Genomic DNA, 18,283 nt, shown 5'->3' on the forward strand with positions numbered 1-18,283 from the left:
AAAAACGTACAGTTATTTTACCATAAAAATATATGAGGTGTCCTAATACGCACACGCACACGCACACACACACACACACACACACACATACACATACATACATATTAGTATATTATGAATGTTTGTCTGTATGTCCTTTATAGAATCGTAAACTATTTGACTGACCATTATGAAATTTTGTATGTATATGTATTTTTCCACAGAGAAGGTTTATATGCTGTGTCCATTGATGTGACTCGCCACCAGGCGGCGCTGCAAAAGATGCAAGTTTTAAAAATGCCTGCACATTATAAACTGCAATTACGGGACAATTACGTATATTAAATAGCCAAACACTATTTGAAGGTGCTATGTTATGATGTATATTTGTCTTTAAATCAATTTCTTGTTGAACTTAAAACTTGAGTGTTAGACCACTTTAGAATAAAGTACATGTACATGTACAATGGCTATAAACGTACACTTTTGACAGATTTTCTTGATCGTGGCAACAAGGAAACTGTACATCGGCGTTGGAAATATAATTAACTTAAAGCAGAAGTGCTTATAGAAGGGCAAACTTAATAAAAGTGTGCAAAGCCATGAGAAACAGCTAGTCAAAAATAAAACCTACATCAAAGATTGGTAATATGGTCTTATTATTCCAAATTTCAGGAAAGAAGAAAAATACGAACTATAGTATAACCTGTAAAATATATTAACCTGTTCTCAAATTATTTCTCAGTTTTCTACTTCATCATGTAAATCATAACTCAATATAACTTTACCTTAAGTATACCATTGAATATATTCAATGGTTTAATTAATATTTGGTGTATTGAACTATCATAAATCTCAGTGATCTATAACAGGTTTCAAGCAAACAAACTTTACTTGAATTGAGGTAAAAACGATTGTATTTTGCGGAATACAATTTTTAAAGTTTAAACTCCCAGCATCGAATTGCTAACACACAGAAACAGTTGAATGTAGAAAGATTGGAAGGGAAGATTGCTCGTCCAAATATTTATGCAGTAGTCTATCACTGAATCATAATTTCAGAGTCATATACTTAAAAAACAATGATTGAATTCTTATATTATTATTTTAGTAAACAATTCTAAAACTAGGAACACGATATGATAAAACATACCTGAAACTGTTATTTTGTTCTATGGAAAGTGAACTGTCTGGATAGGATGACTTTTGAGGGGCATCCTTGAGACATAGGGCCACCTGCCTCTCTCTTTCTGCTCGTTCTCTCTGTAACCTACAACAGAAACACAACATGTGATGGCTGTATGTTGAGACATAGGGCCACCTGCCTCTCTCTTTCTGCTCGTTCTCTCTGTAACCTACAACAGAAACACAACATGTGATGGCTGTATGTTGAGAAATATAGGGCCACCTGCCTCTCTCTTTCTGCTCGTTCTCTCTGTAACCTACAACAGAAACACAACATGTGATGGCTGTATGTTGAGAAATATAGGGCCACCTGCCTCTCTCTTTCTGCTCGTTCTCTCTGTAACCTACAACAGAAACACAACATGTGATGGCTGTATGTTGAGAAATATAGGGCCACCTGCCTCTCTCTTTCTGCTCGTTCTCTCTGTAACCTACAACAGAAACACAACATGTGATGGCTGTATGTTGAGAAATATAGGGCCACCTGCCTCTCTCTTTCTGCTCGTTCTCTCTGTAACCTACAACAGAAACACAACATGTGATGGCTGTATGTTGAGAAATATAGGGCCACCTGCCTCTCTCTTTCTGCTCGTTCTCTCTGTAACCTACAACAGAAACACAACATGTGATGGCTGTATGTTGAGAAATATAGGGCCACCTGCCTCTCTCTTTCTGCTCGTTCTCTCTGTAACCTACAACAGAAACACAACATGTGATGGCTGTATGTTGAGAAATATAGGGCCACCTGCCTCTCTCTTTCTGCTCGTTCTCTCTGTAACCTACAACAGAAACACAACATGTGATGGCTGTATGTTGAGAAATATAGGGCCACCTGCCTCTCTCTTTCTGCTCGTTCTCTCTGTAACCTACAACAGAAACACAACATGTGATGGCTGTATGTTGAGAAATATAGGGCCACCTGCCTCTCTCTTTCTGCTCGTTCTCTCTGTAACCTACAACAGAAACACAACATGTGATGGCTGTATGTTGAGAAATATAGGGCCACCTGCCTCTCTCTTTCTGCTCGTTCTCTCTGTAACCTACAACAGAAACACAACATGTGATGGCTGTATGTTGAGAAATATAGGGCCACCTGCCTCTCTCTTTCTGCTCGTTCTCTCTATAACCTACAACAGAAACACGACATGTGATGGCTGTGTTGAGAAATATAGGTCCTTCTGCCTCTTGAAATTTGAAATGCTTGGGTTGCAAGATTTTGCTAAAAGGTGAGATTTTAAATGGAAAAATCTAAAACACACATTGTAAAAATTACCATGCATCATATATCATAAATGTATCAGGTATCACTTAGCAGTTGTCATGGGCTACTTCTCTTCATCATCCTTTTTGGTTTGCTACGTTCAATACCAACTTCTCTGACATTGGTGATGTTTATCCAAATGGAAACACAGTGCCTTATAGAAGAGCAAACCTCCAGACAGGGCTGATGTGGTCAAACTTCAGTGCTTGTTACCTAAAGGTAATCAACTAAGTACGGAAAAATGTCAGACTGTTGTATTTTGGAAATGGGTCCTTAAACTAAGGAGTAAGTTTAAGATGACTTTCATATACTTAGAGTGCATATTGTATTTAAATATAGCTGTTAAGGACTTATTATTTTTTTTGTTAAATGAGAAAAAGAGTCTAAGATCTTACACTTAGTTCTTAAAGGACCTTTGTGCCCCACTTAGTTATATTTAACCTTAAATTCTTCATGGCTCTGTCTTCTGCAAAAACCAATTAGATTTGTGGGCTCCTGTTCTCTGATGTCCTTTCGGCTCAAGAGATGAATTACTAGGACTTTTTCTTACTTTTACAAAAAGCAAGAGAGTTTAGCCATATGTGCTGTGCTGATTCTTCTGCTTCTTCATAAAGTCTGCGTCCATCATTCTCACTTAAACACACTTTCATTACATGTCTCATGTCTTCAAAGAAAGCCATGTTCTGTTAGCACATGGCCTCGTTTCACACCTAGAAGCATCGGGCCACCCTACTAATCGTATATCCTCCTAGCCTATATCTAGGAGCCTGGAACACTGTAGCATATGGAGAGATAAAAATTTGTGATTGCTGAAGTATTGAGCCTTTCTTCAGGTCTCGGATCTGATCCCTCTTTTTTCCAGGTATTTACTACTAACTATTTACTTTCTAACTTAAGGTTGAAGATTTTGACGTTAGATGCAAGAATATTTTTCTTCGCAAAGTTCCATTTATCAGGATACAAAATCAAATTGTGATCTATCACATCTAAGAATCCATGTGAATTTTATAATAGTACTTTATAAATCAAATATATTTTTGAATTTTTCAGGCAAAAACGTAATTAATCGTGGTTGTTTAAAATACTACAGAATAAAACTCAAAGACAATGCTATCTGACTGTAAAAATACTATTTTAAATTCAGTGATGGATTATTATATAAAAGAAATATGATTAGTTTATCACATTAAGATTAGATGTGCAAAGTTACTTACCATCGTGCCGGGACTGATTTCCCACACACTGACGAGAGCATTGGGAAAGAAAATTGTTTGTACTGACAAATTATCGAAGATCATCTCAAAGATAATATATATATATATATATATATATTATTTACTGATAGATAAGCCATTCAAAAAAAGCAATGTTGATGGAAATTGATTATACGGTAAACAGTTCTATTATCTGTTTTAATAGCATTAAAAAACACTTTTACTTGATTTTTCAGTAACTGACAAAAGATGGACTTTTGCTTATACAATATAGCAATAGCAATCAAGATTACATGATTAGTCTGTTTGTAGTCTGTTGGAGAATAATGTACAGGGTGTTATATAATGTGCGGCACATATTCAAAAGATTTAAGTTTGAGGGAGGGGTCAAATTTACCTCCTAACATTTCTGGTCAGGAGGTAGTTAACATTTTGTTTTGGAATAATATGGATCGTAGGGTACAAAATTTGAAAATGTGATCCAAATCTCTGAGGAATGGTTTGACACAGAAAGTTTATTCTAGAATGAGCCCATATCTAGACTAATTTACCACCTGCTTGAATTTATATTTAAAAATTCATAACTCTAAGGCAGTTCAAGTGATAATTGTAAATTTACATGGAAATTTATTAACTAAAACATAATTAGGAAATAAGTTAGAGCAACCTTTTTGTTCATTTTAACCAATAGAACCATTTTAGATGTGGCTGGATTTGTGTTTCAAATTATTGTTTATTGTAAAGATAATATTATAATATCTAATATAACATTGGAATTTCAAAACACAGTATTGCATATGTAATGGTGTAAAATATATACTTGGTAAGTATTAACATTTTATTATCTCTAGATTATTTAGACTAGTGATGGTTGTAAGATGAGAGAAAAAGATTTTTGATTTTATTCTAGTAAATAATAGAGCAGTTTTATTTTGGTAACTAAAATTATGTTTTTTTACTGATTTTTCTGCTGTTTGTTTACAAAGACAGGTTTGTTGAGTTTAGATACATACTTATTTATGAAACAAAGTTATTTTTAAAATCGTACTATTTTTTATATATCTTCCTAAGTCATTTTCACTATCCGTATCCGTGTCATCACCACGCAAACAAAACAACGTCATTCGGCTATTTGTACATCAGATATTTCTATGTATAGTACAATAAACACTAGAAATAAAACTGTAAAATACTCCAGGATGGGTGACATGCAACATGTGGTAGCTGTCTGCACTGTGCGACTACAGGGAACTCACCAAGGTACAAACACTCAAGATAGAGGACCAAGTAGGTGTTGATATCTAGTAGAAAACACCAGAACTCCTTGTGTGACACGCAGTTGTTATAGAAATTCTTCTGTGCGTTATTACGACAAGCAGCAGAATAAAGCAGGAATAATATAACGATGCATAATAATTACGTCAGAAGTAAACTTTTACGTAGTTGCCGCTATGAGCGTAAAATTACGTCAAAAACTGTGAAGGTGTTAATAAACATTACCATCAGCTGAATTGTGAATGGCACCATAAAACTGCTACTATCTATTGTCTTCAGCTGATAAATGTAACTTTATTATTGATTGTAAATAGATTTTTTTATACCGTAAGGTAGCATTTGAATAGAATAATTTAAATCAGCAAATTGTTTGTTTGGATTGAGTTTCACCCAAAATGTTGAGAATGACAAAACAAGTGTGGAGCGAAACGTACATGATGTACTGAGTACATTAAATGAGTCGAACGGTTACGTAAACACATTGTATATAAATGATACTAAAGTACACATTTTTTGGCTCATGAAGATAATTCGTATTGTACTGAAATATTTTCCAATTTTTGGCACAAAATTACATGATTTTGTCGAATGATCCAGAATTTCAAACTGTTGCGAGACTGAGCTGTTTACTCACTTGTTCTTGGATTGTCTCATAAACTGTTGGATCTTGCGTGCAGCTTGGTGCTGTCTCCTCTGAGAATATGTCCGCCTGAAACCACAAAATGTTTTAATATAAGTTTGTGTTTTATAAGGATGTTAAATTGTTTTAAAATTTTTAATCCAAATGATGAAAATTTGGACAAATAATGAATAGTAAATTTGCAACTTAAACATTACTGTTGTAACAGTTTTTTGAGAAAAGAAGTGGTTAACTAGTGGAGGGTGGGTGTGGAAAGAGTTTATGAAGAAAACAACATTGGTCCTAGTGCGGATCCCTGCGGTACTCACTTGAGGCCAGTGGGTGGGGTGGACTCCCCTGCTCTCCCCTGATCCCTGTAGTTGCGATAGTAGTTCTGTATCCTCACCGCTGCCTCTTGGTTCTTCTTGAACCTCTTGTGCTCACAGTACGAGCGGAAACCGTTTTGTATCACCATCGCCGCTCGAGTCATCTGCTTGAAGTAGGCGTACTGCACACCACAACATTGTTTGTTGTCAACGTTAATGAGACAAATTATAACGGGATAAGAATGAAATGGAGGGTAATTTAATTTTGCTTTCCTCGTTATTTATACTTAATATAACGCCAAACAAGAATCTACAGAGACAACTAAAAGCCTGGAGATGCCTAGTTTTTTTAGTGTTTTGGAGTAGAAAAATAAACTAAAAATGTATTAACGCAACAAACTAACTCTGTATAAGCAAAACATAGTCCAAATAAGTTCATACAAAAAAAGTTTAATCAACGCCATGCATTTTTGTTAAAAATAAATGCAAGTACAAGGAAACAAAAGGGTCTAGTAAATTTAAATGGAAAAGGTTAAACTCTTGTGTGTTTAACTCCAAACTTTTCTGGAATACTTATTAGGTCATTCCCTATATTTCGCTAGGATCAATTAAGATATTGTTTGTCAGGGTCCAGGATATATGGATCAAGGAAAATGATGTCTTGGAAAATTTGGTTCAGCATTAAACATGATGACACCTAAATTTTCTGTGGAATCCCCAATCATGTGATCTTTAGAAGTACTTCAAACTGTACACAATGAACAGACAAGAAGATGAAGAATATTACTAGTCTACAAAACTTCAACTTCCTATAGTGACAAATGCTCTTTCTTGTGAGCAGATGTTTATTTCCTCAGATAGTGAGGTAATCATAGGGCATGGATATCTAAGTACCAATCTTTAAAGATTGACTATTTTTAGACATAATCCACTCTGTGTAGACTATGTAATTACCAAGACGAAACTGCAGAAAAGTTGCTTTTTGACTGTAGGAATGTTAGCTAAGGATTTTTTTTATACTTTGGACAAGGATGGAAAGTTCCCTCATTGGTTGTCAACACCTTTAGTATGTTTTCAGTATTTTATGGGACTGTTGAAATTGTAAACTGCTAGGGGTTCATTTCACATTTACATGGTGTGCAGTAGGTCCGAGAATTAAGTAGTTGGCAATAAGTCACAATTTAGAAGAAGACAATAGTCAATAGAAAGAGGAAAAGGAAGTGCCTCCGCACCCTGGAAGGTATCTTAGAGAAACAGTCCAAATTTAACAAAAAGAAAATATTTTATTAATTTCATCACAACAACACACACACAAAAAAACAACTTATCCTGTTGAGTAGTAGCTGAAAATGGTTCCAAATGAGTACTGACCGTTTTAACCGTCCATCACAGAATTATTCAATAATCTATATTATGGCTGTTTACGTTCTCTAATGGCGTTTTTAAGTTCTATTTCGACTGTGAAACTATTGCTGTGACAGAATATATAATCACAGCTTTGCCGTCAAACGTCCCGTCACTTTCGTTTGGCAAGTCTGGTTATAGATTACTTTCAGTTCTTTCAATTCATTGACCATTGATGTACAATACTGGCTCAAATACCACTTGGAGTAAGCACAAAAGAAAAACTGCTTATGAGTGCACTAATTGTGAAGTAGTATATTGCATGTACCCATGTTTAAAAAAATTATCATACTTACAAAACATATAGCTTTAACGTCTCAAAGGTGCAAATAATGCATTATTTTGATATTTTATAACGTTTCAATACATTTTGAATAAATACAACTAAAAAGTGTTCTTTACTCATTGGAGTCCATTAATGATAATTTTGCCTACTTAAGTAGTAGACCCTAGGTAGGTCGACGGTTATATCCGTCAGTACTCCTCAACAGGTTAAAGCTATATATTCAGTAAGGAAACCCAGGTTTTATTCAAACAGTTTTCGAGAACTTAAATTTTTCATGAGAAGGTTTTCATAGAATAAAACTGAAAATTGGTTAATGCCATTATGCTCCTATTACAAAAAAAGCTATCACATTTCCAACTTTCCAGTGCCATCTGAAACTGTACCTGTTTATATCTGCGATAGTAGTTCTGTATCAAGATGGCAGCTGCACGCTCTTTGTCCTGCTCCTCCAGCTTCTTGCGGCCCTTGTACGAGCGGTACGCCTTCTGGATGATCTTAGCTGCCTCGTACAGCTCCCTCTGCTCCCGATCTGTCCACATCCAAGTTTTGAATGAGTTAACTAATCATTATAACTGGAAAATCCAAATTTCTAAGAAAAATAAAAGCATTAATTAATTATTGCTCCATTTAGATGTGTTTAAAATATTCAAACGACTTAAATGAAACATTTTTTCTATTGTTTTACTATGACAAACATTTTTGTCATTTAGATTTAGCAGACGTGTATTCAATTCCTTCTGGTGGAAAGAGATTATTTGTCAATATTTCCACAGTGTATCTGTCATTGATGGCTCTGCGGAACACGAGCACAACACCCGATCACGTATGAACCTCCGACAGACATTACTCGGCTTTGGCTGAAGGTTTGCCTCTTAATGTCTGTGCCAGGTGTTTTTGGAGGCTTCCTGATTGCCTAAAGTTCATCCAAAACAAATCGGAATTCAAGTTAAAATTGAGGGAGCACTTGGTTGCGGGGTGCTTTTACTCAGTGGTGGAGTTTTTAGCGTAGATGTATTACATTTGCGCTTAACACTGATTCTCTTAATTGGATTCCTCTGTCTAGGGTGATTTCTTTTATCATTGAATGAATCTAAGACCCTTGTTGTTTTTGACTAATGGTTTTGTTATAGCAATTAATTGTAAGATATTGCACACAACTTGTAGTTGTCATATGACAATAAATGTATTTGGTAACTGGTAAAGTGCTATTGCTGAAATGACTAGGAAGCTGTGAATTTTGTCACCGCGTGATGTGTATAGTGAAAATAATTTAAATCCTTACATCAAATCAAAAATAATTTATTTCATTCGTTCTAATATACGTAACATTGATACCAGCTATTTTGACTTATATGTAACAAATACATTAGCTTCTGCTATTAGTTATTTACTGAAATGTACTTCCACATAAGCATAGCTTGTGTCTGGGAAGGGTCACTATTGATTAATTACATTATAATTTTTACATGAATTTATAAGGCTGCTGCAAAATTTAAAAAGTACTAGGAATGACTTATTTTAAGACAAATGAATGTAGAACATAATATTTAGGGCAACTATAACTTGTACTACCAGCTGTTAACGAAGGGGCAAAGAAGATCCGGAAATCGGTTCGTAATATATGAGGTAATTTCTTATTTATTAATTAATACTTATTCTGTTATGTTTGCTTATTAGGATAGTAAAGTTAAGTTGTTATTTATAGGTGTTAAAACAAAAACGATTTTCAACATTCTGTGTTTGTATTTTAATTATATGCTTGAGTTTAATACTTTTTGTTGAATAATAAAAACTAACTAATATTTGCTGTAATAGTTTTTAATACCATATGATCTTAAATTCACAGCATGTTTACTCAAAGGGTATAAAACACACAAATCTCTCCCGGATGACAAAATTATAGGAGAAGGTCACCTACCGGACAGTGTCAAATTGGAGAAGTCCTTCTCGAAGAAGAGACTGTTGGAGGAGGCGTGGAAGAACTCACAGAAGTCGGCAGTGGTGGGGGGTGGAGAGGGGGAGTCGGGGAGGGCGAACGAGGACGGAGAGGGGGAGGGGAGGCAACTAGACGAGGCTGGGCTCAGACTGGAGCTAGGCGTGCTCACGTCGTAATACCTACACATGTTGGAACATGTCAGGTGTACAGTGGTTGGATACTAGTTCAAAAATAGACAATATTGTTTACAAAAAAAACTATGTCTTTTCTCTATCATTAAAATGAAAGCAGTAAAAAATATATACATATTTTGCAGCTGTGTCTGCAAAAGTAACATATTTTCTTCTGATGCCACTGCAGTACTGTCACTCTGTATACATAACTGTGAAAATAGTGTGAAGTATTTTCTTCCAAACACACTTAGAAATGAAATTAAACGATTGATTAACCCAATAGAACATTACACTGTTATAAGGCTCGTCAAGATACAAAAACACTAAATACTAAATAACAATGAACATAACTAAAACACTCAAAACGTATAGCTAAATCTAGTTGAAGTATGATTTTCACATCTTAATTATTTTCTGGTGAATTCGGACAAAATCGTCAAAAGTATAAATTTCACTTTGCATATATATCCATAATAGTTTTTTGAAAACCTTTCATGTAGTAGTCTCCCTCCATGTTAGGGGCAGTTTATAAAAAAAAATGGTGACTGTTTTAAGAGAAAGAAATATGTTTTAAAATGGGTTACTGTGTGTATAGGCACAGGTAGAGAATGACTGTAACGTGTTGTGCAGTTATAATAGGAGATAAAGTGATTGGACTGTATTCTTTTATAAGTTTGAGTTAAAACTTTCATTATGTAAAGACTTCTCACTGTCAAAATTTGTTTAAAATATATTGTACAGTACCTATAAAAGGAAGTATGCAACTTATTTCTTTAGCTTCAAAAGGAATTTACCTGGTTACAAGAAATTATGAATATTTTAATTTGACTTAACAGTGTAGAAGCCCTTTTGTATTGGAATTATTTAATTAATTTTAAAACAAACACTCCAATAATACAATTTTCATTTTTCTTCTTGCATTTTTGTTTTAGTTGTCGATTTTAACGTTTTCTTTATTCTTTAGACTTTGTTGAAAAGTATTTGAAGAACTATTAGTTATAAGTTTTACACTATAAGTTCTTTTGAATTGAAGAGAATGAAATGCTTTTGAAAACATGTGTTGTATCAAATTTAACTGTTCTTAAAGTTTTATTTCTATTATCACTTTAAAAATTTATTGAATTCCATGTTTAAATTTGACTATTTTTTAAATGTGAAAATTACTTCAATTTGTTCAAGCTGTTTTCAAAGGTATGTTTGAGTAGTTTATGTTATTTATTTATTTATTTTACATTTTACATGACAGCTACAGGACAATTATCGCTGACAAACACAATTTGACAGCTATCTTACTGATTAATGAAATGAAAACTAATTATATGGGGAAAAAATTTCTAAATTATTTACCTGAGGAAATCAAAAAAGAAACTCTAATTATAACAAATTTGAAATAAACTTTTTTAATTTATAGAGTATCTTGCGAACAAAGCACAATTTACTTTATTAATGAATTGGGGAAAAGTAAATTATTTACCTGAGGAAATAAAAAAAGCCAAATTTGAAATAAAAATTAAGAGCCAGCACTTTACTTTATTAATGATTGGTAGATGAGGCCAGAAATTAATTGAGGCAATAGTTTTAATACAATCAATGTATTAAAAAATGTAAATATTATTTTTAGGTTAGGTTTAGAAAATCATATTTTAGTATTAGTACTGACGCTATTCATATACATTTAATGTATTATATATTTCATGGAATAAAGATGATTCTCTCTCTCTCTGGTATTACAGTTCGCCCAATGTGCAGCGACATAACAATCTAGTTAAGGTGAACTGTCTCAAACAACACGATCTGCAATGAGTTATAGAGAAACGAGGAAACCGGACAGAAATCACTGACCTGTAGTTATGGTCGAAGTTGAACTCGTTGTTTGTGTCGAAGCAGCAGGAGGATGATGAGGAGGGTGGCTCGTCCAGGAGTAGGGGAGACTCCATCACCTCAACAGACTGATTGCTGAGCAGCAGCATCATGTCCTCGCTCTCATTCTGTGACAATCAGTCTCCGTCAATATTGATGGAGTTTAAAAAAGTAAACGTTCATTGACGAATAACATAACTCCCTTTGAAATGGTTGCGATGTGCAGCGATACATCCATTCCTGTTACACAACCGCTTTCTGAATCCAGGTGAATCTAACTTCGATCAATAAAGCAATAAAGAGTCTAAGAGTATTTTTATATTAATTACGCTAAGATATATTGTAACTACAGACATCCTCATTACTGTCTACTATGCCTACCTTCATAGTTTCTTATCTTATGAAATTATTGTATGGGGCAATTAATTGTAACACAACAAAATTATTAATTTTACAAAAACGTGCAATCAAGATTGTAGCTAATATAAACATAAGGACTTACTGTAAACCTTTATTTACAAAGTATGGTATTCGTACAGTACCTGTACTGTATATTTTAGTTGTCTATTGTATACAAAAAGAAATTTACATCCCATGCCTTCAAATAGATCTGTTGATAACCGTATGATTAGAAACTCAAATTCTCTTAGAATATCTCAATGTTGTCTTAAAACCACTTTGAATTGTTTTGCTGAAACACGCATTAAACTCTACAACTCTCTTCCTTATCACCTTAAATCTCTTGAAATTAATTGTTTCAAGAAAAGTGTAAAATGCTATTGATTAATATCAGCCCATATGACATCAGTGATTGTTTCGCTATAATTGGATATACACTTGTTAGGCCTAGGCGATGTATATCATAGATGATTGTTTATGCTGAATTTGTTTCTGACACTGCTTTACACTGTGAAGATATTCTGGCAATAAAGAATTTGAGTTTGATCAATGTCAAAGAGTTTCTGTGATTCGGATATAATTTCAGATGAATATCATGAATATGCATAGGTGCAGTAATGATTTACCAAGTTTTATCGCTTTACCTGTAACCATTCGGGAATTATCAAGCCCGTGCTGGACTTTTATTACACCCCTATATATTGAAATAGTCGTACAATTAGCATAAACGTAAAACTTCCTGGCCAAACAGAGGTAGCCGCTACACCATGTACTCCATGAGTGATGTCTTGCGCAGTGGCGGTGGACGAAACTAGACCGCCAGGCTGTCACACCTATTTTTCTTTCCACCATGGTCCACCACAGATTTTCAATTGAACTGATATCTTAGGAATCCCAATCTTTTACTTCATCATGCCTTCAGATTCTGCAGAGTTTACATGCTGAACAAACTACAAACCCATTGATAATTGAGTGAACTAATAATTACCTTGATCCTGTCGGGCATGGCTGCGATGATTTGTTCTGCCAATGTCAGCACTCGCACCTCTTGTTCCCCTGAAACACAAAAAATAAATATGAGAACCTGGCAAAAACGAGAGCAGATTGTTTCAGACATTCTAGTTTTGACAAGTTCAATTAACAAGTTGATTTATTCAACTCTTGTTGATAGAATTTATTTATAAATAATTGGCCAGAAGACGGCTTGATGACTTTTTTATCGGTTAATTTACTAAAGCAGCAATCTGCGGATCAATATAAGATCTAAAAACTACTTTTGTATTCAGGGGCAAATAAAATTTGTAAAACAAGCTTACTGCATGGTATATTTGTAAGTAAGATTTTATTCTACATAACCACAATGTTTAGATATTATTTTTTTTATATGCGATGGTTTTTTTATATGGTTTGGCTTTTTCATTTTCTAATTCCTGTGATTAGTTACAAACAACTAACTGTTAGACTCATTCTGTTACCTATTTTTTACCACGAGAAACATTTAGCAAGTTGAATTTCATCAATTAGAGGAAATTTAAAAAAATGTGTCCATACGTGGTAACAATGGGGCAAAACTTCAGCGTGCAATTCGAAACAAAAGGAGAGGAATGTTTAGGCAGGAAGTTGTGTTGTTCCATAACAATGTTTGAACACATCCTGTTGATGGCAGTTAAAAAGGCCAGTTCAATTTGAAGTTTGAAAATGACAAATTTTGAAAAAATAAATAAAAACTCTTGAGTAGTTATTCCAAAATTGAGTTTTGTTCAAAAAACTTAACTCTCTCAGTCTTTTCAGGACCTAGAGGTGTACAACATTAATATTTAAGGTTTCCAATTCCAGTGGTTAATACTGATGAAAAATGCTTTCGCAAGAATTCCCAGCTTAATTTGAAACAGGCTGATTTTCTTCTTTGTGGTGATGGAAATAACACAAAGAAGTTGAGCTCAATACACCAGAGCCCACACAACAGAAATTCTCCAGTAGTACTTACAGTGAGGTTGAAATGACAAAACCCGTTGAGAGATTCACTCTGAAACTATGAACCACAACATGTCATAGGCAAGGCCTGAGTATCCATTACGTGGAATAGCTGCAACCTTAGGCTACCATACTGAAATTTTTAATTGAGAAGCTTACAACCTTCTTTAGAGTATCATGAATATTACCAGAAGTAATAATGCTAAACAAATCCAAATTGAGACAAATAAATATAATAGTTTCAGATTTGGTTTCTATTATTTTGAACGGTGTTTTTTTTGTTCTCTTAGGCCGAGTAGCTGAGAAATTGCACTTAGTCCTAAATGGACCTTTGTGCTGCTTCCAGAGTGACGGGATTTTCTGGATGGGTAAGGTTGGGGGTAGGGGCCGCCTCCTGTAGAGATCCATGAGGAAGAGTTTAGGGCACTAATCACAGGTCATGTCTCCTTGAAAGAAGAGACCAGCTCTGAACCAGCCCCTCCAGTCAAAGTAGGCAGAGAGTGGCACACCCTTGTTGAGGCTAGCAAGAACCTCTGATGGTTAGGGAACGAACCCCATCAACTCCAACAATCATCTCCCGCAGTAGACTAGATCTATCGATCAACCCTTGCACTCCAGAATCTCGACATTTACGGTTAGTGATGTGCCGCTCCTGGACATCCATAAGGTTGCCCAGATTTAAGTGACACATAGGTTTTTGCTGTGCCCATTAAAGGTTTAACTGGAAGGTACGAACCAGCCAGAAGTGAAGACTCCTGAGGAGTTTATTAGCACTTTTGTTGTGTTAATTTTGGACTCAAGTGACAATTAAATTTCCTTACCTCGACCAAATCCAAAAATACAATGAAGCGATCTTGAGGTTCTTATTTCATTACAACTACACAGTACATAAAATGGAAAACAAACTTTTTACACTAAACATATTAAAATTTTGTATGCCTACATTTACATGAAAAGCAGTTAGTTAATATGAGTAATTTATTGTAAATTACAACCAATTACTTGTCAATTGCATCCAAAAGAAAAAAAGCTAATGAATTTTTGTTACCCTTGTCTTTACTCATATTCATTTTAGAATCCTCTATTGACTTTACAAAGACAAATAATGAATAACCTAGTACCAATGTTTCTTTATGATGGTTCTTCCTTATACAGGAAATTCCAAATAATTGTATTTTTTAAATTTAATTTCAGAATTAAAACAGAATACAGTACTTAATTTATTATATGTGAATTTTATAACATCATATACTACAAAATTCAACTAAATACATTATTATTCCCAAAAAATAAAAAAAGATTTGTAATGAATACAATATATTTACACAGTTTTATTCTACTTAGTAATCGTACTTAAGTAGAAATCTAAACTAAGTTATAAATTAATCTAAGAACAAAAATGGGTACAATTCAATACAACAGTTAACAATGATAGCTCAATGACAAACATTCAGCATTCCTACACTAACATTGCTAGATGCCACATTATAACATTAAATAACCCTCCATCCCAAAATGTTCCACTTCTATATATATAAAAATGAATGTTTGTATGTTTGTCCTTTATGGAATCGTGAACTATTGGACCGATCATGATGAAAATTTGTACGTATATGTATTTTTCCACGGAGAAGGTTTATAAGCTATGCCCATCCCTTTCCCGATTCAGGATTCCGCCCCACTGGTTACAGAAATACCCATAAGAAATGCATTGCAGCAAACATATGTTAACGTCTTTTCAAATTTTTAATCAGCTGTTCTTTGTAAACATATATTACACTTATAGTTTTAAAGCATAGAGTAAGCTTAAGAGAAACGACAAATTTTGTTTAAACTGTTTTTTGCAATCACTGTTAAACATAGACTTTACTATCCAGATAATACAATTCAAATTTGACGTAAAAATTCACCTTTAACTGCAATATTTATTTAATATAAACCATGCTCATGCTTGATCAGAAGAGTAATGCAGATATCATAATTACTATCTTACGTTGGCTACAAATATAAAGAATGTTATAAAATCAACCTTAGTTGTTTTTTTTGACAGAAGTATGGTTCTCAAAACTCCGTGTGTACATATTCTCTCGATCGAGACAACAAAGCAAGCTCAATCGTGGCATCGGAGATATAACTAATTTAATCTAAAATTTATTATAGTAAAAAAAAAAATTTACTAAGTAATATAAGGACTTCGGTTCTTAAGATTTGCGTGCGAAGCCCTGGGTAACAGCTAGATAGAGGCAGGAATATGGTACATACCTTCATAATACGCCCAAGAGGCTCACGATGGAACGACTATCAATTATCTCAGCAATGTTTAGAATGTGATAGAAAAAGAATAAGTGAATATAGTGTACTGTTTTCAACGGGAAATTGCGTGCGAAGCCGCGGGCAACTTTTGCAAAAAATTATTGAAATGCGCAGCAAAGCGCGCCGGGCCCGCTAGTTAGTCATTAAAAATAAAAAAATAATCAGCTGATATAAGTTTGAAATAATCATAGCATGGTCTTATTCACTGTGAGATAGGATGATCTGACAAGTGGAGTCATATACAACTCTTAAACTATTTTATCTTCTCAATATCATATGTATAAAACTAACAGTATTGCTTGTACAATCAAATTTGGATAATTCAAACATTGTTAGTAGTTCTAAATTTTTGAATCGATCAAATTGTTCTCCAGGTCTCTTGACATTTCTATACAATAATAATAATAAAGTGAATAAACAAAAATCTTGGGTAGTTTGATTTTTTTCATAGGTTTCCTGAACTTTGACTTAGCCAAGTATACATGTAAATTAACCCCTTAACGGTTTTTGACGTAGTAGTATTACATTCATAGCGATTGTGTAAAAGTGTGATACTGACGTAATATCACGCATTGTTATATTGTTCCTGTTTTATTCTGTTGCTTGTAGTAATATTGCGCAAGAAGCCTTTCTATGACTAACGCACATCACGGAAGTAGTTCTGGCATTTTCTACTAGATATCAGCACTTCCTTGGTTCTCTGTCATGAGTGTTTGCACCTTGGTGAGTTCCCGTAGCCGCACACTGCAGACAGCTATTGCGTGTAGTTGCATGTCATCCGTCCTGGAGTAATGTATCGTTTTATTTCTAGTGTTCATTGTACCATGCAAATATCCGATGCACAAATACACGATTGGATTTGTTTGCGTTATGTTGACACGAAAATGTATATTGAAAATGTCTTAGTGGCAATATATAAAAATAACAGATTTAAAAAAACAATAAATACTTTTTTGATTAAAAATTGTAACAGTTGAAGGAAAAAAGAAAACCGTTAAGAGGTTAAGTCATCAAACAACTATATAAACTCGTGTTTTATTTCATATTATAAATTATACCCGCACACGCTGAATTCGTAAAACGCTTAAAAACTAGTTACTTAGAGCGAAACGACCACTAACACTCAGCACTTACGAATGTACGCACTAGAGAGAGTGACAAGGTACATACCGACTGTGTCATTGTTGGCGTGAGCATCTTCATCGGAGAGTAGCTCCACGTCAATAATGGGCGACTCACTACGAGGGCCCGAGGTCACCTCACCTAGCAACACTAGTGCTCTACAAGCCGTCAACACACTGGCCCCCCCTCACACCTCACTCTCACTCATCGAAGTGTGTATGTACAGAGTATCCGTGAATTGTGTCAGCATTTCATTGGACATTCACAAATATTTTACGTAAAATACTTAGTGTTCCATTAACGTGACTGCATATATTACCTATTCAATCAATTAAACGGTTTGCGATGTTCAGGTAGAATTTGCACGTAACGTAACTATGGTGGGAATGGTTCATTGATTCAATATGAATTTTGAGTTTACCTCCAGTTCACCTTCTTATTAGAGCAGAATTTGTAATCTGATGCTGTAACAGACTTGACTCAGTCAAGTTCATCTGTTGAAGTCGGCAACAAAGAAGCTCAAAATGAACTCTCTATATAAGATGTTTTGACATCAGACACACCTAGACTACAAATTATACTGTTGCTTAGGTTCTCATTGTCTCATCAGGTGCACAAATGAATTCAGGTGCTTTTAATATGAGAATGCATGTCCAAATGTTAATCTGAATGTCAACCTATTTTTCAATTTGTACCTATATTTTTTCATTGAATAAAAAACATAAACTCAGACATAAAATGAAAGATCACTTTTAATTTTGATTGTGGAAAAGAATCTTTTAAGTTTTAATTTAAAGAATTAATTTGTTATATCTGTTGACACAGTTCAGGGATACCTTTGTGGTAAAAGGAAACGCGCTGATTGTATTCTTACAGAGGTCCAGGTATTGCAATTCGTAATATTAAAAAAATAAATAAATTTAGTGTTTATAAAATAGTTGCCCAGTTGTTGGAGCA

The 18,283-nt window shown here is 34.2% G+C and overlaps 1 protein-coding gene across 4 annotated transcripts in view; it reads right to left on the minus strand.

Moving 5' to 3' along the window:
* Positions 1–18,283, minus strand: part of LOC124366380 (calmodulin-binding transcription activator 1) — a 148,016-nt gene that overhangs the window by 9,994 nt on the left and 119,739 nt on the right. Inside the window, exons 19-27 of one of the 4 annotated variants that reach the window (XM_046822893.1) lie at positions 17,375–17,467; positions 12,906–12,973; positions 11,501–11,646; positions 9,468–9,664; positions 7,933–8,078; positions 5,863–6,041; positions 5,549–5,623; positions 3,640–3,667; positions 1,133–1,249 (exon numbers count right to left, since the gene is read on the minus strand). In XM_046822893.1, the coding sequence (XP_046678849.1) occupies positions 1,142–1,249; positions 3,640–3,667; positions 5,549–5,623; positions 5,863–6,041; positions 7,933–8,078; positions 9,468–9,664; positions 11,501–11,646; positions 12,906–12,973; positions 17,375–17,467 (1,040 nt within the window). In that variant the 3' untranslated portion in view covers positions 1,133–1,141. Of the gene's footprint in view, positions 1–1,132; positions 1,250–1,969; positions 2,205–3,639; positions 3,668–5,548; positions 5,624–5,862; positions 6,042–7,932; positions 8,079–9,467; positions 9,665–11,500; positions 11,647–12,905; positions 12,974–17,374; positions 17,468–18,283 lie in introns of those variants that run through there. The other 3 variants (XM_046822894.1, XM_046822891.1, XM_046822895.1) reach the window with 3 other exon arrangements.

The sequence above is a fragment of the Homalodisca vitripennis genome, chromosome 7, assembly GCF_021130785.1.
Source record: "Homalodisca vitripennis isolate AUS2020 chromosome 7, UT_GWSS_2.1, whole genome shotgun sequence".
Lineage (NCBI taxonomy): Eukaryota > Metazoa > Arthropoda > Insecta > Hemiptera > Cicadellidae > Homalodisca > Homalodisca vitripennis.